Source organism: Labrus mixtus, chromosome 8, assembly GCF_963584025.1.
Source record: "Labrus mixtus chromosome 8, fLabMix1.1, whole genome shotgun sequence".
Lineage (NCBI taxonomy): Eukaryota > Metazoa > Chordata > Actinopteri > Labriformes > Labridae > Labrus > Labrus mixtus.
Window position 1 is genome coordinate 15,563,854 of NC_083619.1, and position 24,765 is coordinate 15,588,618.

The 24,765-nt window shown below is 44.7% G+C and overlaps 1 protein-coding gene across 1 annotated transcript in view; it reads right to left on the bottom strand.

Moving 5' to 3' along the window:
• The window catches only part of ptch2 (patched 2), a 29,211-nt gene that overhangs the window by 1,217 nt on the left and 3,229 nt on the right, over positions 1-24,765 (bottom strand). Inside the window, exons 3-23 of the mRNA XM_061044648.1 lie at positions 16,867-17,056; positions 16,690-16,759; positions 16,502-16,593; positions 13,992-14,100; positions 13,791-13,877; positions 13,543-13,664; positions 12,553-12,700; positions 11,332-11,463; positions 11,091-11,246; positions 10,873-10,965; positions 10,634-10,759; positions 9,437-9,824; positions 8,683-9,207; positions 7,980-8,122; positions 7,612-7,792; positions 7,227-7,507; positions 5,556-5,693; positions 4,910-5,052; positions 1,729-2,134; positions 1,053-1,623; positions 1-882 (exon numbers count right to left, since the gene is read on the bottom strand). The exon at positions 1-882 is cut by the window's left edge and continues 1,217 nt beyond it. Of these exons, the coding sequence (XP_060900631.1) occupies positions 848-882; positions 1,053-1,623; positions 1,729-2,134; positions 4,910-5,052; positions 5,556-5,693; positions 7,227-7,507; positions 7,612-7,792; positions 7,980-8,122; positions 8,683-9,207; positions 9,437-9,824; positions 10,634-10,759; positions 10,873-10,965; positions 11,091-11,246; positions 11,332-11,463; positions 12,553-12,700; positions 13,543-13,664; positions 13,791-13,877; positions 13,992-14,100; positions 16,502-16,593; positions 16,690-16,759; positions 16,867-17,056 (4,136 nt within the window). The 3' untranslated portion in view covers positions 1-847. The remainder of the gene's footprint in view (positions 883-1,052; positions 1,624-1,728; positions 2,135-4,909; positions 5,053-5,555; positions 5,694-7,226; positions 7,508-7,611; positions 7,793-7,979; positions 8,123-8,682; positions 9,208-9,436; positions 9,825-10,633; positions 10,760-10,872; positions 10,966-11,090; positions 11,247-11,331; positions 11,464-12,552; positions 12,701-13,542; positions 13,665-13,790; positions 13,878-13,991; positions 14,101-16,501; positions 16,594-16,689; positions 16,760-16,866; positions 17,057-24,765) is intronic.

The following is a 24,765-nucleotide window of genomic DNA, read 5'->3' on the forward strand; positions in this document are numbered from 1 at the left end:
GACAGATGATGGTGATAATGAAAAAACATCAGTCTGTTACTGCTTCTAGACAAATAGGTCAAACATTTCTTCCCACCAAAGTGAGAAGTTAATACTGAGCTCTGCATGCTGTGAGAATAAAGGGGAGGGGACAACTTGAAGGCACAACGGTTTCATCTGTTAGGACGACATTATCTGCAGTGTAACCCTCTGCTATTTTCTTACAGTGCACACTGTGACAGAGGCGTCTACACTTAAAAATACAACAGAGTGCATCAGATGCAGAATAAATCACAGTATAATACTGTGTACAAAGTTATACGGACTAAAAACCAGAGGGGGGAGAGGGGGGTACTGCATTTTCTTAAGGCAAATCACTTAAAATTATTTTTGAAGTGTAGCAGCAAAAAAACAAACCAAAACAAAATATTACAAATAGAAATAAAACACTGACACGTATATTCAATAGCCTAATATCTTAATAATAACATCTCACTTTTTCTGGACACTTTTTACATATAGGACATTTCTTATTCTATACAGTATGAGGGGAGGAAAAAAATCAACCGCCCCACAAAAACAAATAATCTTTTACATCTGAACTTTTACACAAGAGTATACCCAAGTTATACAGTACTCTTTTAAATAGCTTCCTTCTTTTTTAGTATTAAAATATATACTCATAGATTTATATAATTCATAAAATGTCTTTTTTCTTTTTCTCTTAACATGTCCTTGAAATAAATCCTCTCCTTTTTTGTGTAAAGTTTATGTACAGATGAGAGTTCAAGACATAATGTGAGTTGGGCGTCAAGGTGCTCTGCGAAGCAGCCTGGGAGAAGGCAGCAAGAAGGCAGCAAGAAGGATTCTAGCAATCTTTGGGTGCCTGGATCCTCAACCCACCTACAGCAGAGAAACAGAGAAGAGAGAGAAAAAGTAAGACACTGAAAAATCTAAAAAGATTTACTTGTGATTTACTATGTAACGTTTCTTTGGTTAAATGTCAGCTTTTAATATGCCTATTTGAAGATTAAAATGAAGGTAATTCCTTGATGAACTAGGTGCCAATGTACCTTGTGTCTTGCTGATCTGATTCTCCGTCTGGCTCTGTGTTGCTTCCAGGTCCTGGAGCTCTAAAGAGTCTCTCTTACATGAAGAAAAGTTTGTTTTGCCACCACAGGTCCTCTTAGCAGCCTCAAAACAGTCTGACTCACTGTCAGTTTCAAAACCTTCATGCATGTAGCCTTGGTAAGCCGTCCCCGGCAAGGTCGGATGCACTGCAACAGTCACGGAAGCTGTGGCTGTTACCATGGTAACAGCCCCCCCAGCAGATCCTTGTTGTGTCGGCAGGGCAGAGTTGCTATTGCTATAGCTAGGCCCTTTAGTCCTGTTTGGCTGAGGCCCTCTGCTGCTGTGCCTGGGGCTGCTTTGACAAGTCCTCCCAGGGAAGTGAGCTCTGTTGCTGGGTAAGTGTTGCCCAGGGGGTCCCTGGAGCCTCTGGGGGCCCTGCTTTGACTCCCGCTTGTTTCCATCCCAGCAGGTTAGCTGGGAGCCCAGAGGTGACTGTGCAATATGGGAGGATTCATTTTTCGGTTCTATCCTTCCACCAGTGCCTGTCGCATTCTCTCTGAATGGCTTCACCACCTAAAACAAATGAAATAGAACTTTAAACTTTCAGAGGAAGAAATTCATTTGAATAAGATTTTGACATCCAGGCTTCTTTTTTTTCTGTGTGACTGTGCAATGTACCGTAAGCTTTGGGAAGCTGGGATTCTTGCTGGCTTCTAGCAGAATGTGAGATGTTGTAGATGGAGCGCTGGTGTGCGATGTGATGTAGGCGCTCCTGTCACAGTACTTATACTCCTCCTCTCCAATCCCTGATGTGGTGGTCACCTCCGAGTAATACTCAGAGTCCGACGACTCCGAAAATGCCTGCTGACGAGATGAGCGCGGGTTGTGGTGGCCTGTGAAGTACCCGTGGTGGGTCATGGGTGGCGGCAGAGGGGGCTCAGGTGAAGGAGTGGGCAGGCGACTGGCATTGTCTACAGGACTGACCTCAGCTGGAGGACCCATCATGGAGAGAAGGACCGGCAGGAGAACCAAGCCGTTTAGCATCCCCAGAACAGTTAAAATGGCCAACACAGCAAAGAAATACCTGAAGGGTGGAGAGAAGAGTTGTGTCAGTTACATCTTTGATCGATTGTCCTTTCTGAAACATGAAATGAGGTTGAAGTTCACGTACAGAGAGATGTAAAAGAGACCAAAACATTCTGGTTAGCTGCACATACACACTGAAAAAGTGCACAAACCCTCAGTCACACAGAGTCCTGATGCATAACATCTAAATTACTATTTTGACTTAAGGTTTTCTCTTTAAAGTGTCAATTTTACAACATTTAATTATTTTTTTCTTGCAATTGGTTGCAAGACCACATTGGCCTGAGACTTAATACAAATAGGAACAAACGCTCATGCACGGCTCGAAACACACATTGTTGGCACATAAGGAAAGGAAGTAGCTCAGGGGAAGAAGTCAGGGAAAGCCCAGTATTTGTGTATCAAAGGCAGAGGGGGGCAAATCTGATTCCCCGCTCAGTCCAACTAAAACATGCTTTGATGCCTCCACTTCTGCAACTTCAAGATTTTCCTCTTGCTCTCTTTTCACCCACACTCTGTGCATGTGTGTGTGTGTGTGTGTCCATTTTGTTTTGTTTTTGTTTGTGTGTATGTGCGTGCATCTCAGCGGAGCTCCAAGGAGGCCAGGGGGGCGGAGGCAGGCCACAAGAAAGAGCTCCACAAGAAAATTAGAGAGGACTCCACTTAAACACTAACAGAAAGCAGAAAAAGAGGGAGACAGTGAGATGCTAACCGCCAGCCAGACTCAAAGAGGTAAAAGAAAAAAATGAGTGCTGGAATGAAGAAAAAAAAGTCAACAATGACGAGGATAATAGCTGTAAACACGGTCCTGACCTCTGAATGGACTCCTTTCATGGCAGATAGTACTACTTCATTTGACATTGGTCAATCTGAAGGAAAAAGTTCATGTCTTGCATGTTGGCCGTGATTTCACAACACTCATTTACACCCATTTCAGCCCCCCTACTGTGCCTTGCATATTTTCCCTTTCCCCCCTTAACCACTGTCCTTGTTTTCTTCCATTATCAGAAGCGCAACACATGTCAAACTAACCAATTGTGACTAAACGCTTCAGGGAGATTTTCCAATTTCTCACCTCGTCTGATCAAAACCTGACAGCCTTTAAACCACACACAGACTCTGAAATCATGAAATAGGTCGTCATCATTTGCATGGTATAGAATTGGACTCCATTTTAAATCAAAATCTACACTTTAGCATCCTTACATAAAAAGGAAAGAAAGGAATGAGTGAGACAGAAAGAGTGAGAGTGAGACGTCATTGGGACCTCCAACAGTGTCTCAGTGTAAGGAATTCTGCTGTTTATATGAACTGTAATCTTTTCCATTCGTAGTCAGGGCCTGGGGAGCCGTGTGTGCATATGTGCGAGAAAAAGTGAGTGGAAGTGTTTACATGCCCGTACATACATGCATGTCTCCCTGTGTGTTGATGTGTTGGTGCGTGTGCATGTTATTCCAGGGTGTGTGCATGTGAGACAGAGGACTCTGAGCAGAGCCGAGTTAGGCTTGCTGTTTATTCAGTGCATTAGAAGGCCAGGAAATGTTTACAGCAGTGTATTTATGCTACTCCCTAGCTAGCTAGCTCTGGCTTGCCCCATTCATCCGAGCACAGCTACAGCTAAACAAGACCGCCAACAGAGATTTTAGTTCCCTCTGTCTCTCTCATTCATAGGTAGATATCATGTCTCTCTTTTCAAATCCTTTCCCCAATTTACCCTCATGTTTATCTCTTGTCCTACTAATTTACCCCTTTACACCTTTTCATCTTTTCAATTCCAAAGTCTGCTCATCCAACTTTATCTACACACCCATTGGGATTTCATACACAAAGCAAGGAAGCCACCCTCAGAGGCCGTCTCCTTCTCTCTCTTTTCGGTCTCTGTTTCTACAGAAAAGGCTGCTCTTTTTATGTCATGGAGGACTGTTGCAGTCTGTGAGCTCAAGGTTGTGGTTTCGGGTTTGGGCCCGGACCACATTCGGTTGAAAAACATCGAGCTATTTGCCTTTTTTTTCCACTCTGACCATGAAACAGTGGTAGGAAACCCACGCACACACAAGTACAAGCAGGCACAAAGACACACACACACACACACACACACCGTTAGTGGGGTGATGTCTGTTGGTGGGCTTCAAACCATCTGACAGGCTGACCAGTTCAAATTTAGCTCATTTTTTTTTTATTACGGCACCCAACAAGGAGGATAGAATGCCAAACGGATGATAGGAATTTTTACAGATTCCCTCGTCTATGCGTGTGTGTGTGTGGGGGTGGGTGTGTGTTGGTGTGAGAGACACATCACCCAGTGGGTAGGAGAACACTTCCATGTTTATGAGCAGCTGCTACACACCCTTGATGTTTTCCCCATTTGTTGTGCTCTGAGGTTGGGGAGACGGATGTGTGGGTGCCCAGAATGACAGAACCAGGTGCATATTTGTGCACACGTGTGTGTGTATGTATTTGTGTGTGTTTGTCTGTGTGTGTGTGTGTGTGTGTGCATAAATAGGGGTATAACATTTCCACCTGCATGCACCCTGACCCCCCTACAGGGCTTCCTCCCGTCCCAAAGAGAGGTTTGACAACTGGCTCCACACATACATACACAGACACACACACACACACACACTAATGGTGTAAAACCAAAACACTGCTTCTTCTGAAAGTAACAAATGGGCTTCTGGAAGGTGCACACAAAATGTCTGTTTACGTGAGTGACGTCACTTTTTGAATGCACACACATACACAGATGCAGAAACACACACATTCTGTGTCTCACCTCATGATGAAGTCAAACTCGGAGCCTGCCAGCATGAGAACGCCCAGCAGAGTAGAAATCGCTCCGTCAACCACCGGGGCGAACATGTGCTCCAAAGCCACCGCCGAGCGCTTGTTTCTGTTGCCAATCGCTGTCAGGAAGCCCTGCGGCGGGGAAAAGGAGGGGGAAATCAGTTGGAAATTCTGCCGATCACACAGAACTTCTGCTTGTGGCGAGGCTTGGCACACATCACAATTCCTGCTTTTGGTTTTGTAGGGGATCACTGCGCTACACAAGCTTCCTTGTAAATCTTTAATCACACTTCTTTCACCTTTATCACTTTCCATTTCAGGAATTACACGCCCCAGGGGTCTGTACTGTGCCCTGATGTTAAAACATCAAAAAACAGCCTATTGCTCTTATAATATGTCTATTTTTATTTAGCAATAAATAAATGTTGTGACTATTAATTAGAAATAATAATCCTGGTTGGATATAATTCTTCTCTTTTGTAGACAAATACACATACAACTGGCAGAAAACTAAAGTTAAAGTATTTAACAGTAAGACCATAGTATCAGGTTTCAAGTTAAGTAGGTGTTTAATATTAGGAGCTCAGCCTCCCTTACAGTTAATCCATGAGTGTGTGTGCCGAGGCTGGACTTACCAGTGCAATGTGGACGGTGAACTCCACTCCGATGCCCACAGAGGCGATAAGGATGACCACAGGTATGGCACTAAGCTTGATGCCGATCAGACCCATGATGCCAAACAGCTCCATTGTCATCATAGCCAAAATGAACACCTGAGAATCAAACATGGAAAGGAAGTGTTACAAACTGAAGCGTTTTTTTATCTGCTAATTCTTGAAAACTAGTAGCATAACAAAGAAACACAGGTTACAAGTGTAACCAAATTGTGTTGAAAAAAAATCCCTTGTGAATTTGAGTTTCGTTAGTGAATGAGTTGAGCCTTCTTGCCTTTTCACCTCACACAATCTTTGACCCTGTGCTCAGGGTCCTAACCACATGGTGTCAAATGACCCACCCCGAGGCTTATAGCCGTACCCCTCCTCCGTACTTCTCTTTCTACTCTTCCTTCTACAAGGTGGTGGGAATGATTGACACTCGACTGAGACAACAGAACATGGGCACTACCATGACTCCATATTATTAACATTTGTCTCCATTTGTGGAAAAGTCCTCTTTTAGTTTACAAGATGGCAAGCCTGTGTGCTTATTTTATTGTTTCCGATATTAAAATGCAACATCTTACCAACGCAGTGTTCCTGTGCTGTAAACCGAAATACAAACAGCAACAAGTCTTAAAAACAAGAAGGAGAAAACGTTTCCCAGCCCAAAAGGAGCTTTTGATCTCAGCAGGGGCTCTGAGCAGGGGCACGGTTAAATTGGAAATGATAAAAGCCGTTTGATTGGTCCACCACATACATGCCGGGTGAAATCTTCAGAGGCGGGCTGATGCTTACAAACTGTAGATGCATGTACCCTCGCTCTCTCGAGCTAGCTGCCTGTCTGAGGAGATTGTGTTGTGTTGCTGTCTCAATCAGTGCTGCTTAAATTAAACACATTCCAACTGAAGCTGGCACTGTTGTTACGCTACACTTCAGCCCCCAACATTGAGGGAGATGTGGATTTGTGTGTATGTGTGCGTGAGTTTGGGGGGCCCTTAAGGAGCACCGGTCCCACCAGCTTGTGTGTGAAATGTTTTCCAACTCAGACTGTCGTTTTCTCTCTCTTTCTCTTCCTTCCTTACACACACACACACACACACACACACACACACACACACACACACACACACACACACACACACACACACACACACACACACACACACACACACACACACACACACACACACACACACACACACACACACACACACACACACATATATCCCTGATGGATGGGTTTAGCAGGCCAAGGTCGCAACTGGGCAGATCCGTCCTGTCCCCAAGTCTCTCCCTCTCCCCCCTGACAAAAGCAGTGAGGGAATTGGAGGTAGAGGCTTCAGGAGGGCAAAGCCTTTCTTGCTCCTTTGCATTTCCTTTTCTAAGGCCAGCCCAGCCTGCATTAGAATGACAAAGGTCTCCGTGTGTGTGTATGTATGTGTGCGTACTGGCCCTCCGCAGAGAAAAAGAGGCCCCCTAGACAGTGTTATTGAGCTGTGCTGAGGAGGGTGAGAAGAAAGTGAGATGAAGAAGAGAGGGAAGAAGAGGCTAATGATGTTGTTGAGGTAGGATGAAATTTAGGATAGAAACAGGCAGGAGGAAAAGAAGAGCAACAGGATGGATGAGGATGAGAGTTTAAGTGCTTACAATGATGCCGGCGGTCCAGGGATTGAGCAGCAGAATGGCACAGACCAGGAAAGTGCAGGCCAGAACCACACTGATGGCCAGCAGGAACCAGTGTCTGAGGCCGATATACTGCTCCCAAAAGAGGAAGGGGTATCCGTTTGGGTAGTTGAACACACCCTTGCGGCCAAACTCGTCACAGATGGCCCGCACACTCTCGATGGCCTCTACAAAGTCGCTGGCCTGGCGAAGGCCGTTCAGGTAGAAGGGGAACTGGGCAAACTCCAGGGGCTCTGCAGCTGGGACTGCAGGAGAGCAACAAAAAAAAAGTTAGAATTTGAAATCGGTCTGAGATTAAAAAAAAAAAAAAAAATCATTTTGGCTAAAATAATATGTGAAAGATACTTACTGCGCAGATTCTCCCCTGTAGTGTCATACTTGTCGTGAATCCACTCTCTAGGATGTGGGTAGAAGTTAGCCTGGGAGGCAGCATAGCCAAGGGGATCATTGCTGACCCAGACTGTCAGGTAAATGTAAAACACCTCCTGGGGGATCAAACCCTCTGCATCCACCAGACGGCGAGAAGTCAGCTAGAGAAAAATAATGCAAAAGTTTGTGTCAAATTATATGGTAAAAGGACAACTGGTGTTGTCTTTTTACACAGTGTGTGTGTGGCATTTTAGACAACTGAATGTTGTCTAAAATGCCACACACACACTGCCAAAGGATTGACAGGCAGGTCTGTTTTAGAGTCTTTCTGGTAGCTTATGGACATACCTGGCTGTAGTTAAAAGGCTCTTTCTTGGAGCCAGTCTGGATGAGGAGCTTGTAAGCCAGTGCTCCGTCCTCTGTGCCGTTGCGATAGCTGTCAGTGGTAATCCTCCCTGCCTGCCAGTCAGCATCAAATGCAGCCTGAAGACCTGCAAGAGGTAAAACACAAACCCCAAAAAAAGGATTATTGTGATTGTCAATGCTAAACTTTCTTTTCCTGTAAGTTTTCCTTCGTCATAAAACTATTGGTAATTGCATGTGGACAGGAAAACTTCGATTTTGAGAAATGTCCCTTTTCTTTTTTTTTGTAGCTGGCTTTAATTGACCCGTTAGTGTTCACTTCCTCTTGAATGCATCTATGACATGTCATAGCCTGAGGACATACTCTCTCACACATTCACACACACACCCACCCACACACATATGCCAAGATAACCCTTGACCCCAGCCTGTCTTGTGCACCCCCCCCCCCTCCTAGGCCCAGGTGGATGGATGTAAACAGCTTGACTGAACTCTCATTCACCCTTTGCACATTCTCTCCCCCACTCACACACAGACGCTTGCTCCCGGCCTCACACCTGAAAAAACCTGATGCACATGTACCCGATTCTGACATCATCATCAGAAACCCTCAGGGGGGGCAGAGAATTCCTAATAACCTGACTCACACAAAAAAAAAAAAAAAACACGAATGAGACTGATTTTGTACCTCTGAGCCAGTCCTGGAAGTAGTGCAGCCACATCCGGGGTAGTTTTCCGTCGCTGTCTCTGACCACGTATTTCACAGAGTTAAAGGCATTGTGTAGCTGGATCAACAGTCTCTGCGACCGCGCGTAATCGAACCCATCCATGGTCACCAGATACATGTTGTAGAAGGAGAAATATTTGAACTGGGCGTCGATGAAGTCATACTCCTTGGTGTCGCGTGGCACGATGTCTGTAAGGTAGAGTCCGTCGTGCACCATGGTAGTCCCGTAGAGGCTGAGGCCCAGGAGGCCCAGAAAGAAAACCACCACGATTGCTTTGCTTTTAGGCTTGAGGAGCAGAGGGGCATATTTGTCCCTGGCGAAGCTGGACAGGTTCCAGTGCAGGAAAGGGAGCGGGACACACTTCTTTCCTGATTTGGAATCCTCCACCTGGGCGAGCAGGTCCCGTGTGGAGCTGGAGGTTGGGGTGAAGAGCTGGGATCCATAGGGGTCTGGCACAGAGGTGGTGGTGGGGGAAGGTGTGATGGCTATAGTGGAGGAGAGACAAGTAGAAAATTGACGTTTTTGTATTTATTTATTTAACCGTTAATTTTAGCAGGAGTATTTCTATTGTGATACACAATCTCTTTTATAAAAGAGACCAGGCCAAAACTAACAGAAATTACATCATATAATTAGTTTGAAGTATTCAGCAACAAGCCATGTAATGAAGAACCTAACCTAACCTAAATAATGTTTTTACAAAACTGTTTTTACCTTGAGGCTGTGATGGTGGGCAGACGATGATGGATGTTGGGCTGGTGGAGATCTGAGATGTAGGTGGCAGGATGGTGACGATATGCTGGCCTGCTGCATCACACTGTGTGAACGCCTGCACCGTGGTGGTGATCTGGGTGCTGGTGGTGATTGTCGACCCTCCCGTGTACTGGTGTGTGTGGGCTGTAGTGGTCGTAGGTGTGTTAGGCTGCTCTCCAGCATCCGACAGCTCATGCGGGGAGAGTTGGATGACACGGTCAGCACAGGGGCTGTACAGGCAGCAGAGCACATCCAAACGCTTGTCCTCCCGCCTGTGGAGGTCCAGGCTGAGGATGGCGGGGAAGATGAGCAGCACCATGGCAAAGTTAAACACGACCACAATGGCCGCCTTGGGAGAAAAACACAGAGAGAGAAACAAAGTGAGAAAAACAGGGAACATTATGTGAATTTACAAACACCATATTCCAGCTGGGGAGAATCAGAGCTCCTCTTTTTTTCAGCATCTGAGACCACAGCCCAGAAAGCGAAGAAATCATTGCTCTAAATAACCAGCCAGGAATACTGAGCGAGCCAGAAAGGGAGAGAGAGAGAGAGAAAAGAATGCCAAAATAACAGAACTACAAGAAAGACTAAGGAAAAAAGTGGGAGGGAGGGAATATATATGTTACGAGTCTGAGCAAAACCATCACCCTTCACTCACCCCGTTCCCTGAAGCTGACATTCTAACTGGCTGTGGGTTCCACTCTGTGTACATCTACTTGTGTGTATTTGTGTGTGTGCTTGTGCATTTCAGACCACCCACAGTTAGTCACAGATCAGAGCAAACCGCCTTGACGGGCCAGTGATATACTGATCCACTCCTCCCTCCCTCTCTCCCTCTTGCTCTCTCCCTTTCTCTGTCTGTTTATCACTCTCTTTGCTCTGATTATTCCACATTACACACATGCACACAAAAGTCTATGCACATATACACACAGGCAGAGACACGCACATGCTAGGAAAAGTTGGCCCTGTAGGTGCAGTGGCAATAAAACTAACAACAAAGGCTTTCCTCGCTCTGAATAAGTGTCACCTCTCTTAAGTTATCTCTTTCATTTTCAAAGGAGCCCCAGGCCTCTCGGTGAGCGATTGTGTACATGTGTTTATGTCTGTGCGCATGCGGGTAAGAGTGTGCGAATGGATGAACAAAAAACATACCTGCAAAGAGAAAGCTCGCAACGCAGGGATGGGTACAAGAGCTGCCATGAAGAAGGCAATCATGTTGTTGATGGAAGTCAGAGCCACACTAGTGCCGGTGCGACGCAAACAATCTCCTGTCCGTTCCTTTAAAACACAGGAGAAAATAACTCAAATGAGGAGATGAGAGGAGAGGAGAGGAGAAAGGGAGGGAAGGAGAAAGGGAGGGAGGGAGGGAGATAAAAGAATCATAAAGGTACCTTGAAGGGGATGTTAGTCCCAGCTTCAGTGAAGGAATGAGCCAACAGAAACATGTCATCCACACCAATCCCAAGTGCAAGGAAGGGGAGCACCTGTGATGGGAAAGAGTCACAATGAGCATCTTAAGTGTTTGATATTCAAATCAAGGCTTTGAATCAAATACATGTTTATTTGAATTAAAGTAACACAGTAGATGTAAATAAAGTTTGTGTTGTACCTGTGTAGTAGCAGCGTTGAAGGACAGCCCAAGCAGGGAGCAGAGACCGAGTCCTGCAGCCACAGACAGAGCCACTAACAGCACCCCAGCCAGTCCCACAGCCCCCTGGGATTTGGCACAGTCCCACCTTAGCATGGTTACACAGGCGTAGGCCAGCTGGAGAAGAAACGTCCGGGTTAAATTTCAGTACAGTCAAACATTCAGTCACGCGCTTACTAGCATCATTTTCCTTTTTTCTCACCATGAGCAGGTATCCTCCAGCCACCCTGATGACGCTGACATCAGAGAAGGATTTCATGATGTCATTGAGGGTGGTGGTGGAAAAAGCATGGAGGGACTGGGTGGAGTTATCTGGGATACTCTGGTGGACCACCTGAAGGATAAATACCAGTTAATCATCAGGCTCAATTATCCCAAAACTAGCTTTCCTTCCATAAGGGATGCAAAAGAACACAAAATATGTGTTTTTCAGCATGTTACCATTATAACTGAGGATTACTTGACCAAGAGAAGATGCTACGGAAAAGCTACATGACAAGAGCTATAGATTATTTTCACATTACTGCACATAGTCTCCTACAGCTCCATATACTAGGGACTTTTAACCCCCCCCCCCCCCCAAGAAAAAAAACACACTGTCCCTTTGAAACTTGTGCAAAAGTGAGTAAGGATGTGTGTGCCTGTGTGTTTTTACATGTGCTAGCATGTGTGTGAGTGCGTGTGTATGTATGACAACTGAGGAGTAATGAGCACAGATGCCAGAGGTTGTGAGGTCAAAAGTCAAAGGGATGGGATCACATGGCCTGGAAAACGACTCCCTCCTCTCTGTGCCACGAGCAGACAAAAACTCTACAAAAGTGTTGACCCTGTCGTGTTGAGTTATCATCGATAATCTAAAGACTCTGTTTTTGGTTCTTTATTCCGTCAGGAGGAAGTGTGTTGTGTTTTTGTCAGGTAATGTTTTGGGATCGTTCCCTTTCCTCCCTCACACACATGTCCCCTCTCTTCTCCCTCCCTCTCTCCTTACCCTCAACGTGGTGGGTATCAGCTATCACAGCAACAGCTTGTTCCTATAACTAGGGCTCTGACAGAGAGGGATGTTTGGCCTACCACACACACACACACACACACACACACACACACATAGACACACAAACACATCTACTGCCCTGGTGTGCCCTGTGATTCGCTTTACAAGGGAGCTGAAGACTGATGGAATTCAGACACTGCAGAAAAGTCCCATGCAGTGTGTGTGTGTGTCTGTGTGTGTTTGGTGCCAAAGAAAAGCAAGACCACATAGGGACGAGGAAATGCCTCCTCATTATCCTCATCGTGCTCCCCCATGTTGTTGGCCACATACAAATCTACTCTTCCTTCCAGCTTTATGTGTGCAGTTTTTTAGTAATGTATGCATGTGAGCATTCAAGTACATATCATATTGTGTATCAGTGTGTATCTGCACCTCCACAAATTTCCTCTGCCAGGACTCGAGGATGGCGGTGGCCTTTTCCTCATTCCAGTTGATGTCGTGGATTTCGTAGTCGTCTTTAAAGTGCTCGTACAGCTGCTTGGGACTCATCAACAGGAACATGGTTTGTAGAGCCTCCGCACTGCAAAAAAAATAAACACACAAACGTTAGCTCAAGACACATCCGAGATGTCAGGTCAACACGGTTTATTGCGTGTAGAGCTGAGTTTAAACGTACACTGCATCGTCCATCTACAAATGTAGCACATTAGAAATCATCCAGTCAGACATTTTGGCTGCAGGAACAGACTTCTCTATGAACAGCTCAAGGCAGGTGTCATTTCTTTTGGGATTGTCTTCCTGCCTGTCTGTGTATGTGCCAGTGTAAACAGCTTAAAGCAGGTGTAATCTAGTCGGCCTGTCTGCTGGCCGCTCGGTCTGTGACCCCAAATGTCTTCAGGATTTCTTTGCTGAGTCTAAGTGAGCTGCAGTGCAGAGCAAAATGTGAACGTAATGAACTGGAAACATCTGCAAGTAAGTGTGGCCCATGCATTGTGGGACTACAATCCCTTTACATCCATGGACTTGCTGGACCTGTGTGTGTAATGATTTCAGACCTGACCCAGAGCTGTCACTCTATCTGTCCTGGCCATGCTTTAAAAGATAGTTGAAGTCAGCTGTCCTTCTTCTATACCTCCTTCTATCTTGCACAACAAATGTGTGACACGGTGGGAGGGCTTCATGTGTCTGTCAGTCATCTTTAATTGGCCTATCCTGGACCAGGGTCAAACAGGAAACTGATCCCTCTCAGTACGAGGCATTCCTAGCATGTGTGTGTGTTGCGTTGGAAGAGGTTACACAGATTCCAGTCACACAGCTTGAGTGAAAGCAATCACACAACCCTCCTTTACTATTACGTCTTCCAGTAAGACAAGATAATGTAATCTATAGAATCCACACAAAGTGGAGAAAAAAAACACACACCTCAGCAGAGCATCCTGATTACTCTTTATCCGCCCTCCCAGGATCAGCTCCTCCTGCCAGTGCATGAACTTCCGGCTGAATCCATGGCAACCACCCTGGAGACGCCCGGCAATGTCAGGACTCTGAATAGATGAGCAGCAGAGAAACAGGAAGCAAAACAAGTTAGGTACTCACATTTTATTTTATGGGTATTGCTGCCATCTTTCTCAGGTCATTGTTTTTTATATGACTGAAATGTGTGTTCTTACCTCTCCTTGCTCCTTGTTGGGGGCACTGAGGGGGCAGTCAGGGTCTGAGGGGTCTAAACATGGTCTGTTCATATAGGCATGCCCCACCTAAAGAATTACACAATAATACTCAAGTGTCACAGTGGGGAAAAGTACGCAACTAAATAAAAAAAAAAAGTGTTTCAATCAGTAAAAATATGTCAGTGTGTATTTGTGTCTCACCTGTGCTTTGTCCAACATCTCTTTGAATCCCTCTAGTGAAGTGAACTGACTCAGCTCCTCCATCAGCTTCACTGGATCCAGATTCATCCACTGGATATCTGGCATTCCCCTGAAGAACAAAGACACAGTTACGATGAACATCGTGCATCAGATTTTGGACAATAATCCCAAAAAGAAACTCATCATTTTTATCAAAGCTCTGCTGATTTTTACTCTGAGTAGTAAAAACTAGGATTCCTTCAGTCCAGTTTAATTCGCTCTCTCTCTCTCTCTCTCTCTCTCTCTCTCTCCCTCTCTTTCTGCTGTGCTGGGCTACGCAGGAGGCTAGCTGCAGATACAGGATAAAATAGCGTTTATTATCCTGTTTCACGCTGCCACAATGCCCAGGGAAAAGGCATGGTGGCTGCCTGCTCACTTCCATTCCTCAATGTCCTGCACTGAGTCATAACAATTACCTCTTCCTCCCAAACATCTTGATAAGGAGGGAGGGAGTTGGGGAGAATGGGAGGGGAAAAGGTGAGTTAAGGAGGGGAATCAATTGAGTAACCACACTATTTGCTTTGTGATATTCACAGAAACCGAGCTAACTTCTTTACCTCACGTACTGTACTTTCTCTCTTTAGTATCATTTGAAATGTGCTTCACACTAAGGACTTTTAGTCAATTTTTCCAAACAAAAATGAACGGTGAAATCACACTTTTTGATTTTTGTAGAACATTTTTCGATCACTTTATGGATTCACATTTCAGTAGTTCTCTGTTTTCATTGTCAACAACTCACAAAAAAACAATCAGTCCATTGAATCATTTTGATCTATTTCTTACACAGAATGGCAGAAAGGAGGGAAAAACAGCTACATTAGGAATACATACTTTGTCAATGTTGTGTGGCTGCACACAAAAGAACGCCCAAACATTTGGGGGTCTGGTGCCTTGCTCAAGGGCACCTTGGCAGTGATAGGGCCAGAAACTGGCACCTCTCCAGCAACCAGACCAATACTTCCATACAAGACTGTACTGGGACTTGAACAGGCAACCCTCTGGTTCCCAACCCAAGCCCCTACAGATTGAGCTTCTGCTGCCCCCTGATTTACCCACCTAGATGTTGTGATTCTTTTCACACAATAAAATGATGACGGACAGAAAGAGAGAGAGTAGGGAATTAAAAGAATCCCAATCTTCCTCCAATGGCTCATGAAGAGCGCTCCTCTCCTATTCCCACATACCAGGCTCTCTTTTGCTGCTGCTCGCAAAGACACACTCCTTTATCAGCCACTTTTTGCTTGAGTGAATCGGGCCCTTTTGTTTTTTCATAGATTACCGCTCTTTGTTTTTTTTTTCTCTCTCTCTCTCTCCCTCTTCACTCTAAATTTCACTTTTTTAAATTTTAAAGCAGAGCTGAAGTCAAGCTGAAGCCTAACTCTGAGCACACAGACCTCAGTGACCGCCGCAAGTTCCCTTCTGAGAAAAAACGACATTTGATAAACAACAACAGATGCTGAACACTTTGTGCGATTTACAGGAATCCTTGGAAGACGTGTGAATCATCAAAGACCCCCTTCTCCCTCTCTCCCTCTGTTGCACTGCTTTCTCACAAGCCAACTGGGAGATGCTAAAGATGGGAAACTTGTGTTTGTTTCTGTGTGTGCTCGCTTGTCATGCAACATACAGCTGTCAGCTCTTGACAGAAATATAAACAAATAAGTCGTCTGCAAAGAAACATCTGCTATGAGCTAAACTATCTTTTATAAATCAAGGGCTCAATTGAAATATCACCTCTGACGACAAAAAAAGCTCTCTTTCAGTGACTCAATTTCTCAAGAGAACTTTGCCCTGAAAAAAAAGAAGGTAAAAAAAACCTGAATCCACAAATGCCCAAATACGCCCAGACTTCACTGTTAACCGTCTTGTAGCCTCTCTCAGTCTTTCTCGGGGGACTTGAGGCTTGAATACTGCCCATTTATTTGTTGGACAACTTGGGAGCTGGGAGCCCGAGGCATTACCATGAGAATGCCGAGTGTTAGCCGTGAGCTGACAAAGCCGACCCCCCCACCCTCCCTCCTCCGGGGCCCCTGCACTGATGGACACTCACTCGTAAACTGAAAGAATGCTTACCATTGTCTGACCCAAAGGGCTCCCCTGCCACCACCACCACCACCGCCACCGCTGCCGCCGCCTCCCCGTCCTCCGTTCTACCAACCCACCACCCAGTTTTCTCCAGCAACCATCTCCCCTCCCTCTCTCTCTCTCTCTCGCTCTCTCTCCATCCCTCCCTCCCGAGTCCCTCTCTGGTCCCTAAAAGAACTCTATTACTGACCACCTCTGTCAGTCACAGCACCCACTGACAGACTTTTCAAAGCCCAACTGTATGTCTCCATCGAGCATGTGTAAAAAGTTATGGACCCCTCTAAAAGCTAGTCTGCAATGCAGATATGATGGAATCAATGAGAGTAAAGTGAGAGGCAAGAATATCCATGATTTTTAAGGTGGTCAACTATTCCAAGACTTACGGTAAATAGGCGGAACCTCCTTGAAGTTTGGCCCCATCCCAAAAACAGTCCAATGGAGTGATTATCATACAGGGGAATAGCTTGTCAATCATCTGGGTTGAGGAAATAGAAAGACAGAATGGTTACATCATAAGTAGGGGATAAATAAGTACATAAAGGACCAAAAATTTAGATTATTGTGAACTTACCCTTTCAATCATGACATTTTCTATAATAGGAACTCCTGATTTATAGCATATTTTGTTAAGATCCCAGGATCTAGAAGAGAGAAAAATATTAGTTAAAAGCAAATATTAGTTATTAGTTAAAATAAATATACACAAGCATTAGCACAGCTAACACAGAATGGCACGTGGTCCACTCACTTTCCAAACAGCGACACCTGGACCTTGCTGGCAGACAGGGCGGCCTCCATGTGAACCAGCATTGCTTCCTGGGTAAGAATATTGGTGCCCTCTTCTTTGGGGGTCTGAATGAGCATCTGTGAGGTAAATACTGACTCCTCTCCCTGCTTCTCCTTGGTGTAACGAAGCTCTGTGCTTACCCGACTGCCCGCTAAAAAAGAAAGAAAATAGGACAAATTTGTACTGAATTCTTGCGATAGATAGATAGATAGATAGATAGATAGATAGATAGATAGATAGATAGATAGATAGATAGATAGATAGATAGACAGATAGATAGATACATACATACATAAGCATTAGCACATCATTTCCTTTCCTAAGCACACGCACACACATTTGGTTCCTATAACAAAGTGTGTTGCTTCAGTATATATCTGCACATTCACTTACACAAGAACACACACATATATCGACCAACGCCCTTGGCCCTCGCCAGTGTTGGTTTTGAAGGAACTTCACACAAGCCAGAGTCTGGCCAAGAGAAATGAGTAATACAGCTTCTCATTGGCTCCTTCTGCAGAACAGATGTGCCCTGTTAGTTAGGAAAACCAGCACTGTGATGCCCCCAAAACCCCTCTGCCACTCTGTTCAGTGCTGCAGGTATTGATAAAGATATTTTGAATCGAAAAATCGGTAGACTTGTTAAACCTAAGACATCTACAAGGTCTGTTTTTTTGGAATTAAAGAAGTTAAAGCAACAAGAATATAAAGAAGGTAAGGAAATTGATAGAGTGATAAATGTGGATGAACAAAAAAGAGATAGAAAGATGATGAAAAAACAGAGAGAGGGAGAGCTATGTTGTGCTGTGTGGTAGACTCCAGCCCCCTAATTACAGGAGGTTGCCCTGAAAAGAGTTTGCCAGCCGGGGGGATCTGTGCTTGTGCCAAGTGGACATGAAACATGCCGCGCTGGATCACAGAGGGCCCGTCTGCCCCTCTCGCTGTCCCACTACATGACAACCCCTGAGAGGGAGCAAGAGGGAGGGAGGGGGAGAGAGAAACGGGGGGAGTGGGGAAAGTCTTGAATCTCCTAAATTTCAACTTTGTTACTCTTTTTAATCACTTCTCTTAAGCTGCTATCTATTTCTCTCATTTTCCTAATTACCTCTACATTTCCAAACTCATCCTCCATCTCCCTCTATCTCTTTTTCTGTCTTTCTCTCCTCTTTCACTCTCGCTCTCTGCACCTCCCCCAGCCCGGAGCAGGCTCCTATAATTGATGGGGAGAAAAGAAAAAACAAACTATTCAGCCCACGCCACGAAAGTGTGAGATCAGGTTAGAACTGTGGGCCTTGGAGACTCGCTCCAATATTTCGAGGCTTTGCTTTCAAGGCTTTAATTACTTATGCACGGGCTTCAGAATAAAAGGTCACCTCGTTTATTTTTCAGTCAGAGGTGCCTTTTTTCAGCGTCTAGCTAAGTTCATCGCAGAGAGAGAAAAAAACTAAATGGGACATGCTCTTATTGGATATTCGTTGCAAATCTGGTGGTACAAACTTTAAGGTTTTAATTCATTTAATTCCAAAGGAGCAAAAATAAAAAAAATAGAAACCTTTTTTTTTTTAGACATTTGGAAACCACAACGCCTGTTTTTTTTTTAATTTTAAAGTGACTCTTACTGAAGCATTTTGTCACTTAGTCAAGTACAGGTACAGAAAATCTGGTTTCATTAGAGCTACACTTCTCCCTGTCTCCACTCACTGCCCTCCTAACACAGATTTCCAATCAAAAAAGGGCTACTACAAAATAAAACCTTTTCCGCCCGCGAACCTCTTTGACATCTGTTAAACCTTTTTTGACATTTCGTATGTTAACCTCTGCAGCGTGGGGTTTTGATCCCAACAGGAACTGGGTGGCTCGGAGAGACTCTGGCTCTGTAATTACAGGCCTCCTGAAGTAAATTATATCTATTTGTGTCTCGTTCCTCCCATCTGGACCACCCAGGCAGCCAGTCCTCTCTCTCTTTCTCGCCTTCTCTCCTCAACCCCTGGTCCGGCCCCAACCACCCAACTCTCAGCTCCGTGGCTAGTCTGCTAAGTTCAGCTGTGCTTCCTCCACCACTCAGGAACCTCATCCTTTCTTTTCATATCTCTTTCTTCCTATCTTCTACTTTATCTCCCCCTCTTCCTCTCTCTTCTTTCTCCTTTTCTCCCTTTTCTCGCTCTCTTTCACTCCCCCCTATCCTCTCCCTGCACTCAGCCTGCGCTCCACACAGCCTTAAAGAGACAGTTCCCGGAAATTTTCCCACCCTGGGAAGAAAGCGCCTTTGAGTGTGGAAGTCGGGGGTTTCAACATAACCAGCGGCTGGTTATTTTATTACATGAGCAATTTTGTAGCATGAAATACTAAACTGTGTTGGCAACATGATCAAATACACAGAGATCACAACTTCTACAACAGTTCTTTGAGTGGATGATTTTGAGAAACGGGATGAACATCTTAGAAAACAACGCAACTCTGTTGGATGCAACATTTAAATAATTGACTTACTTCAACACTAAAATGGCTTTCACAACAGTTACAAAGTTGGGAAAGTGAAAAGTGAATAAAAAAAGTCTGAACAAGCGCAGACATGGTTTCATGGCTGCAAGTGCACAAATATAATATTTGTATAAATGTGTGCACACATGTGGCTCTGAGTGTGTTAGTGTGTGTGTGTGTGTGTGTCCACCGGTGTAAACACTGAACCCTGTCTCCACCAACCTCACTCATTTCCTTTCCACCTGACCCTTCCTTTCCCAAAAAGCTGAACTCCCAGAATCCCCTAACTCTGAAAAATGTGCGGCTTCTCACATCTGGCTGCTCGGACAGAGGCAAGGCCACCTTTAAAGTGCTGTGTTAAAATGTATTCTATTCTATTCTTCTCAATTCTGTCTTCGTGGCTTACAGGCCTAGTACCGGTTCCAGGCTGTAGTAGGTCAGACCAGGCCACCTTCAAAGTTCAGTGTGGTAGATTAGCTGGATTAGGGGGCCTCTGAAAGGCCCCATGCTGCTATGGAGGAAGACCCAAGACGAAGAGGACTGGAAGTGACATGTATGTTTTTACCCGCTATCTAGTGCATTAGAAGCTAACGTTTTCTGATTAACACAACATGTTAGAAAAGAGCAATTTACAAAGAATCTCACTAAAAAAAGATACATTTTAGGTGGAAAAAGTTCTGACCAATGCAGATTACTAAGAATATATTTTAAAAAAGAAAGCTACGCCTTGGCTTCCATCTTCCATCCATCATTTACTTTTCTTCCTTTTCACAGTGTCCTTTAACACAAGTCTTTTATTTCTTTCATTTTCAGCAAAGGACATGAAAAATCCTTTCTCCCTGCCTGGCACTGAGCACCACAAAAACCCTCTTGCTCCTTTTGTTACCTTTGCACCCATCATAATCAGGACTGTGCCCTGCTTTGGGTCCTCCTCGGCCCAGACCTGCCCTATGGCATTCCCGAGCCAGGGCACAGCCTACATGCAGGCTGCTCCCAGCAGATGGGCCGCTCCTCCATACAATCCTTCAGTACACACTGAATTCAAACCCTTTTTGTCATTCAACCCTTCAAATTCTTTCAGATGTTTCCCCAACAAATAGCAGAATAAAATAAAGAGGGAACGTTTTTTTTTTTTTGCACAACAAAAGCAAATGGACCAAAACTTTCCCAGCCTGTAAAACAATGCCGGAGTCGGCTGTGGGAGGGTGAGGCCGGGGGCGAGAAAGAGAAGCTGGCACTTTGGTATCTTACCTATAGAAATACAGTGTGTGCGTGTGTTTTTGTGTCCACTCTCACGCTGTAGCTGTTCATTAATCGTCAAAGACAGCTGTATTATTTTAGGAGGAGAAAGTCCTAATTTATGTGTGAAAATGAGAAACAAAAATGATCAGTTTCAACGTGTAAACGCTGCAGCTTCCAGCATCTTCAGAAAAAAAATCAAGCATGCTCAGATCACACCTTAAAAACAGTATAAAACTGGAAACAAAATGAAAAATCAGTTTCACTTACATTCTATTCAGATGTGCCAGTGGTGTTAGCCACCACACATAAATTTCCACCAGGGTTGGCATTTAGGCACTTTCTATTTCCATATGTATAGGCTTGCCTCTACTAATTATGCTAATCATGGGCAGAGTTGGCCACTGTGAAAAATAGTCACATTAGACACTCCACTGACCGCTAATACTGCTTAATGTGTGGTTGAAACATACATTCATCCCTGCCTGAAAGGCAAAATTTTTCCACGTTGCTGGTTTCATTCAGACCAGAAATGAATTTATTGAGCCCAAGAACCATTTTCTTTTTTTCCTCCCCAAGTACCAAGAAAATGTTCAGCCTCTCTCCGTCTCCCTCACCCTTTACTTTTTATACTTTCACGCTGTAAAGACAGAGGCAAATGGTGCAAACTCTAAGGTGACTGGTGCCGCTTTATTTGGCTCACACCAAAGACAAAGGTTGCTCTTCAGCACGGGAAGAAAGGTTGCTTTACTATATTGATTGAGTTTTCATTATCCTGTTTTCAGTTGCACTGCAGCCTTTCTCAGCGTTGCATTCAATGATGTAAAGATTGACAGTCCAGAACCCATTTTTTATAAAGGCTTGGCACCAAAATAAAACAAAAAAAGTATGGTTTAATGTTCTCTGTGTCAAAGTGGCTGTCACTTCAATATGCAGTCAAAATGCTGAGAACTTTTGTTCTAAATTACAAACCTAAAAACCCAGGTATGGCGGTCTGTGTGTTTCCTGTATATGAGAAGCAAAAGCCATGTTTCTGTCATATGCACATGTATCCATAGCAGCTCAACTAGTGTTTATTTGTTGGGGGGTGGTCTACCGAATGTGTGCGAGAGTGTGTTGGGGGGTGGGGGGGGGGGGGATGCTGAAAAAGGGGATGGAATGAAGGAGACTTGGATTGAAGGATGGCGGGAAGGAGGGGTGAAATAAACATTTAGAAGTGACCCAGGTTGACTCTGGTCTTGTTTGTTCTCTCTACCAGTGAGGTCCTGGGCCCTGAGCGCTGGGAATTTATTTATCTAGCTGGGGCACCAACTCGCACTATTCACCTCCAATAATGCCTCATAGAGCTCTCTTTCTCTGTCTGAACTGGGCCGCAGTGTGCGCTCCGATGAATTATAGCATTTACCTGCTGTGCCGCTCTGAGGTTTGTTTAGAGAAACGGCTCCCAAACATCAGAATGCCCACGTGTGCATTCTCTCATTAGCAAAAACTAAAACCTGTTTTCGCTCATGTTGGATCTCTTTCTCTTTAAACCCTTTTTTTCATATCTGTAAAAATCTTCAGATATTATTATAAGCATGCTAAGCTAGCACTTCAGTCCCTATACATTCATGATAAGGTGACTGTGTGTGTAGACTCTTTACCTCCCCCTTTCCTCTCCTTTTTCTTCACAGCCTCTTTATGGGACATGTGGTGCGCCTGCTTTCAGGATAGGCCCTTTCTCACTGCACTCATATTTGGACAGCTTGAGTCTGTGTACATGTCTGTCATGCTTCACCTAAACTCTGCCAAGAAGGATGAGTTTAGTTAATGTAAGTGTAAACACCACCATTTTTACATGGAGGCCATTTCTCTCCCCTTCCTTCCAAGCAGGCCTTTGTGAAAAGGGGGAATTTTCAAAGTCTCACAGTTTGACACAAGACTTACAACAATGACCACAAACTAATAACAAGAAAGAAATGAAATCTGATTTCAGTATAAAGCAACTAACACCCTAATGTAGTTCTTTGCGGTTAAGCAAAAACATGCAAAAGACAATCTCACACTAGATGTTTGTTCAAGTGAGACAGGCAAAAACACAGGCAAGGGGAAAAAAAAGTGTCAGCTAGCCATAAAACTTCCGGCCTTTTCCTGCCCCAACCCCCCAAACGTCTCCTCTCATCCCTGTCTTCTTCTTCCTGCACCTCTTTTTACGATCTCCCTCCTTTCTGCTTGTGGACAATACAGACTGAGTCACACGTTGCTCAGCTAACACCAACTTTCACACTATGGGGAGGGGGCTAAAGGAGCATAAAACATACATGATAGCACTTAGTGCATTTACAGAATGCAAACTTTGGGTGAAATGAGAGGAATTAGAGGTGTTTTCTTTTAGGTAGCAAAAAAAAAAAACCGCTGGACTGTCACGAGCTTAACAATATCTGTGAGAGTAATTTAAGGTATTTTGATGGCTGATGTCTACCTTAGATTCTCTCAGTGACTGAGCAGTAAGCCACAAATAGTCCCTAATCCCCTTGTCAGACTAAACACCCTGATACTGAGGCTTTTATTCTCTCAAACACAGGTGCGAGCACTGAAGGCATGATTAACCCTTTTTTACTTTCTAGTCGCACGGCCCCTTTAGAAAGGCGCAACCACCCTTAAGGCGAAATATAAGAAGAAAAAACCTCTGCCAGTATAGAACACAGGTACGCTTTACACCGAAACCAACTTCGCCAACTTCCCCACTCTGCTCTGTCTACTTTCCCCACAGACCTGGCTGCTGTGCTCTGCTCTCACTGTTTTGATCCTGCAGGAGGGAGGAAGCAATTAAAAAAAGCCCTGGTGGCCCGACTTCATAGAGAACGGCTGAGAGACAGGTAGAAATATAAACAGACGTATACACAAAGCACAGGCGGGCGGGCAGACAGACGGGCATGCAGTCAGACAGGTGGCTGGTGAAAAACTGTGCACGCTGAAGGTGGCAAAGATGACAAGTTGTGTGTGGGTAAGGAGTGCGGGGGATGTATGAATATATGATGGGAAGCATATGCCCCTAATACATTTTCACACAGACACACACATTGAAGCACTGCTGACACCCTGTTGGATGTGTTCACACATACGGTGTCAAGTCACAGCTAGTTTACTCTGAGATAATGAGGAAATACGAGGGGAACGTTTGTTTATGCTGCAACCAGGAAGGACTGTTTCTTTAGATTATTTGTCAAATATGAAGTAAATAGGAAACTTAATTTTCCTCTTAGCTGAGATAACATTTATAAACACACAAAACTATCCCTAAATTTGAAATAAGTTGTCTTGACCATTTTATCCCTTTCTCTTCTGGCTTATGTCCATAGTGTATACGTGTGTTTCTCTGTTTTTTTGTGTGTAAGGGAGAGACAGAAGGACAGAGGGAGAGAACTAACCTCTCCTTGTTACCGAACCACTTTACTCTCCATTGAGGCCCTAGCAGCTTTGTCAATGGGCTATTGGTGGAAACAAGGCAGGCAGAAACTTTAGAAACATGGCCACGGCCTCTTAAAGGCACAGCATTCCTTTTCAGCCCCCCTAAACCTGTTCAACTGTCTCAATCCCACAGCCAAACAACTGGCACACAAACATCTAAACATCTCCTTTAAGAGACGGAGCAGCCAATTAGCTCGAGAGGTAATCCTGAAGCTTTTACACTAACCAGAACGAGAGCAAAAGAAAAAAAGGGGACCCTGTGGAAATTTAAACGCTTTTGTGCAAATTCAAGCTTCTGCAACCTCAACTTAATCATTCCAGGGAATGAATTTACAGATTGCTTCTTTTAATTGTGTCTTATTCAGGATTTAAATTCCTGTGCAAGTGAAGCGCACAGCTTGCACACACTCCTCCCGACACGAGCAGTGTGTGATTTCTCCAACACCTCCACACACACAGCTCCTGTGGGAGCCGCCTGTCCCCCGTCCTCTGTGTGACATGGTGGGCTTAAAAAACCCCATAGAGTCTGTTTATATTCACCAACTGCTGTAGCGCTTTTAGAGTGTGCAAAACAGGTGGGTAAACTTCAGCTGCATTCACTTATATTTTCTCTTCTTGTGAGGAGTAGGAGGAGGGAGGAGGAGAGAGGAGGGGGGGATTTCAGGGAGGTGGTGCCTGCTTGCCTGC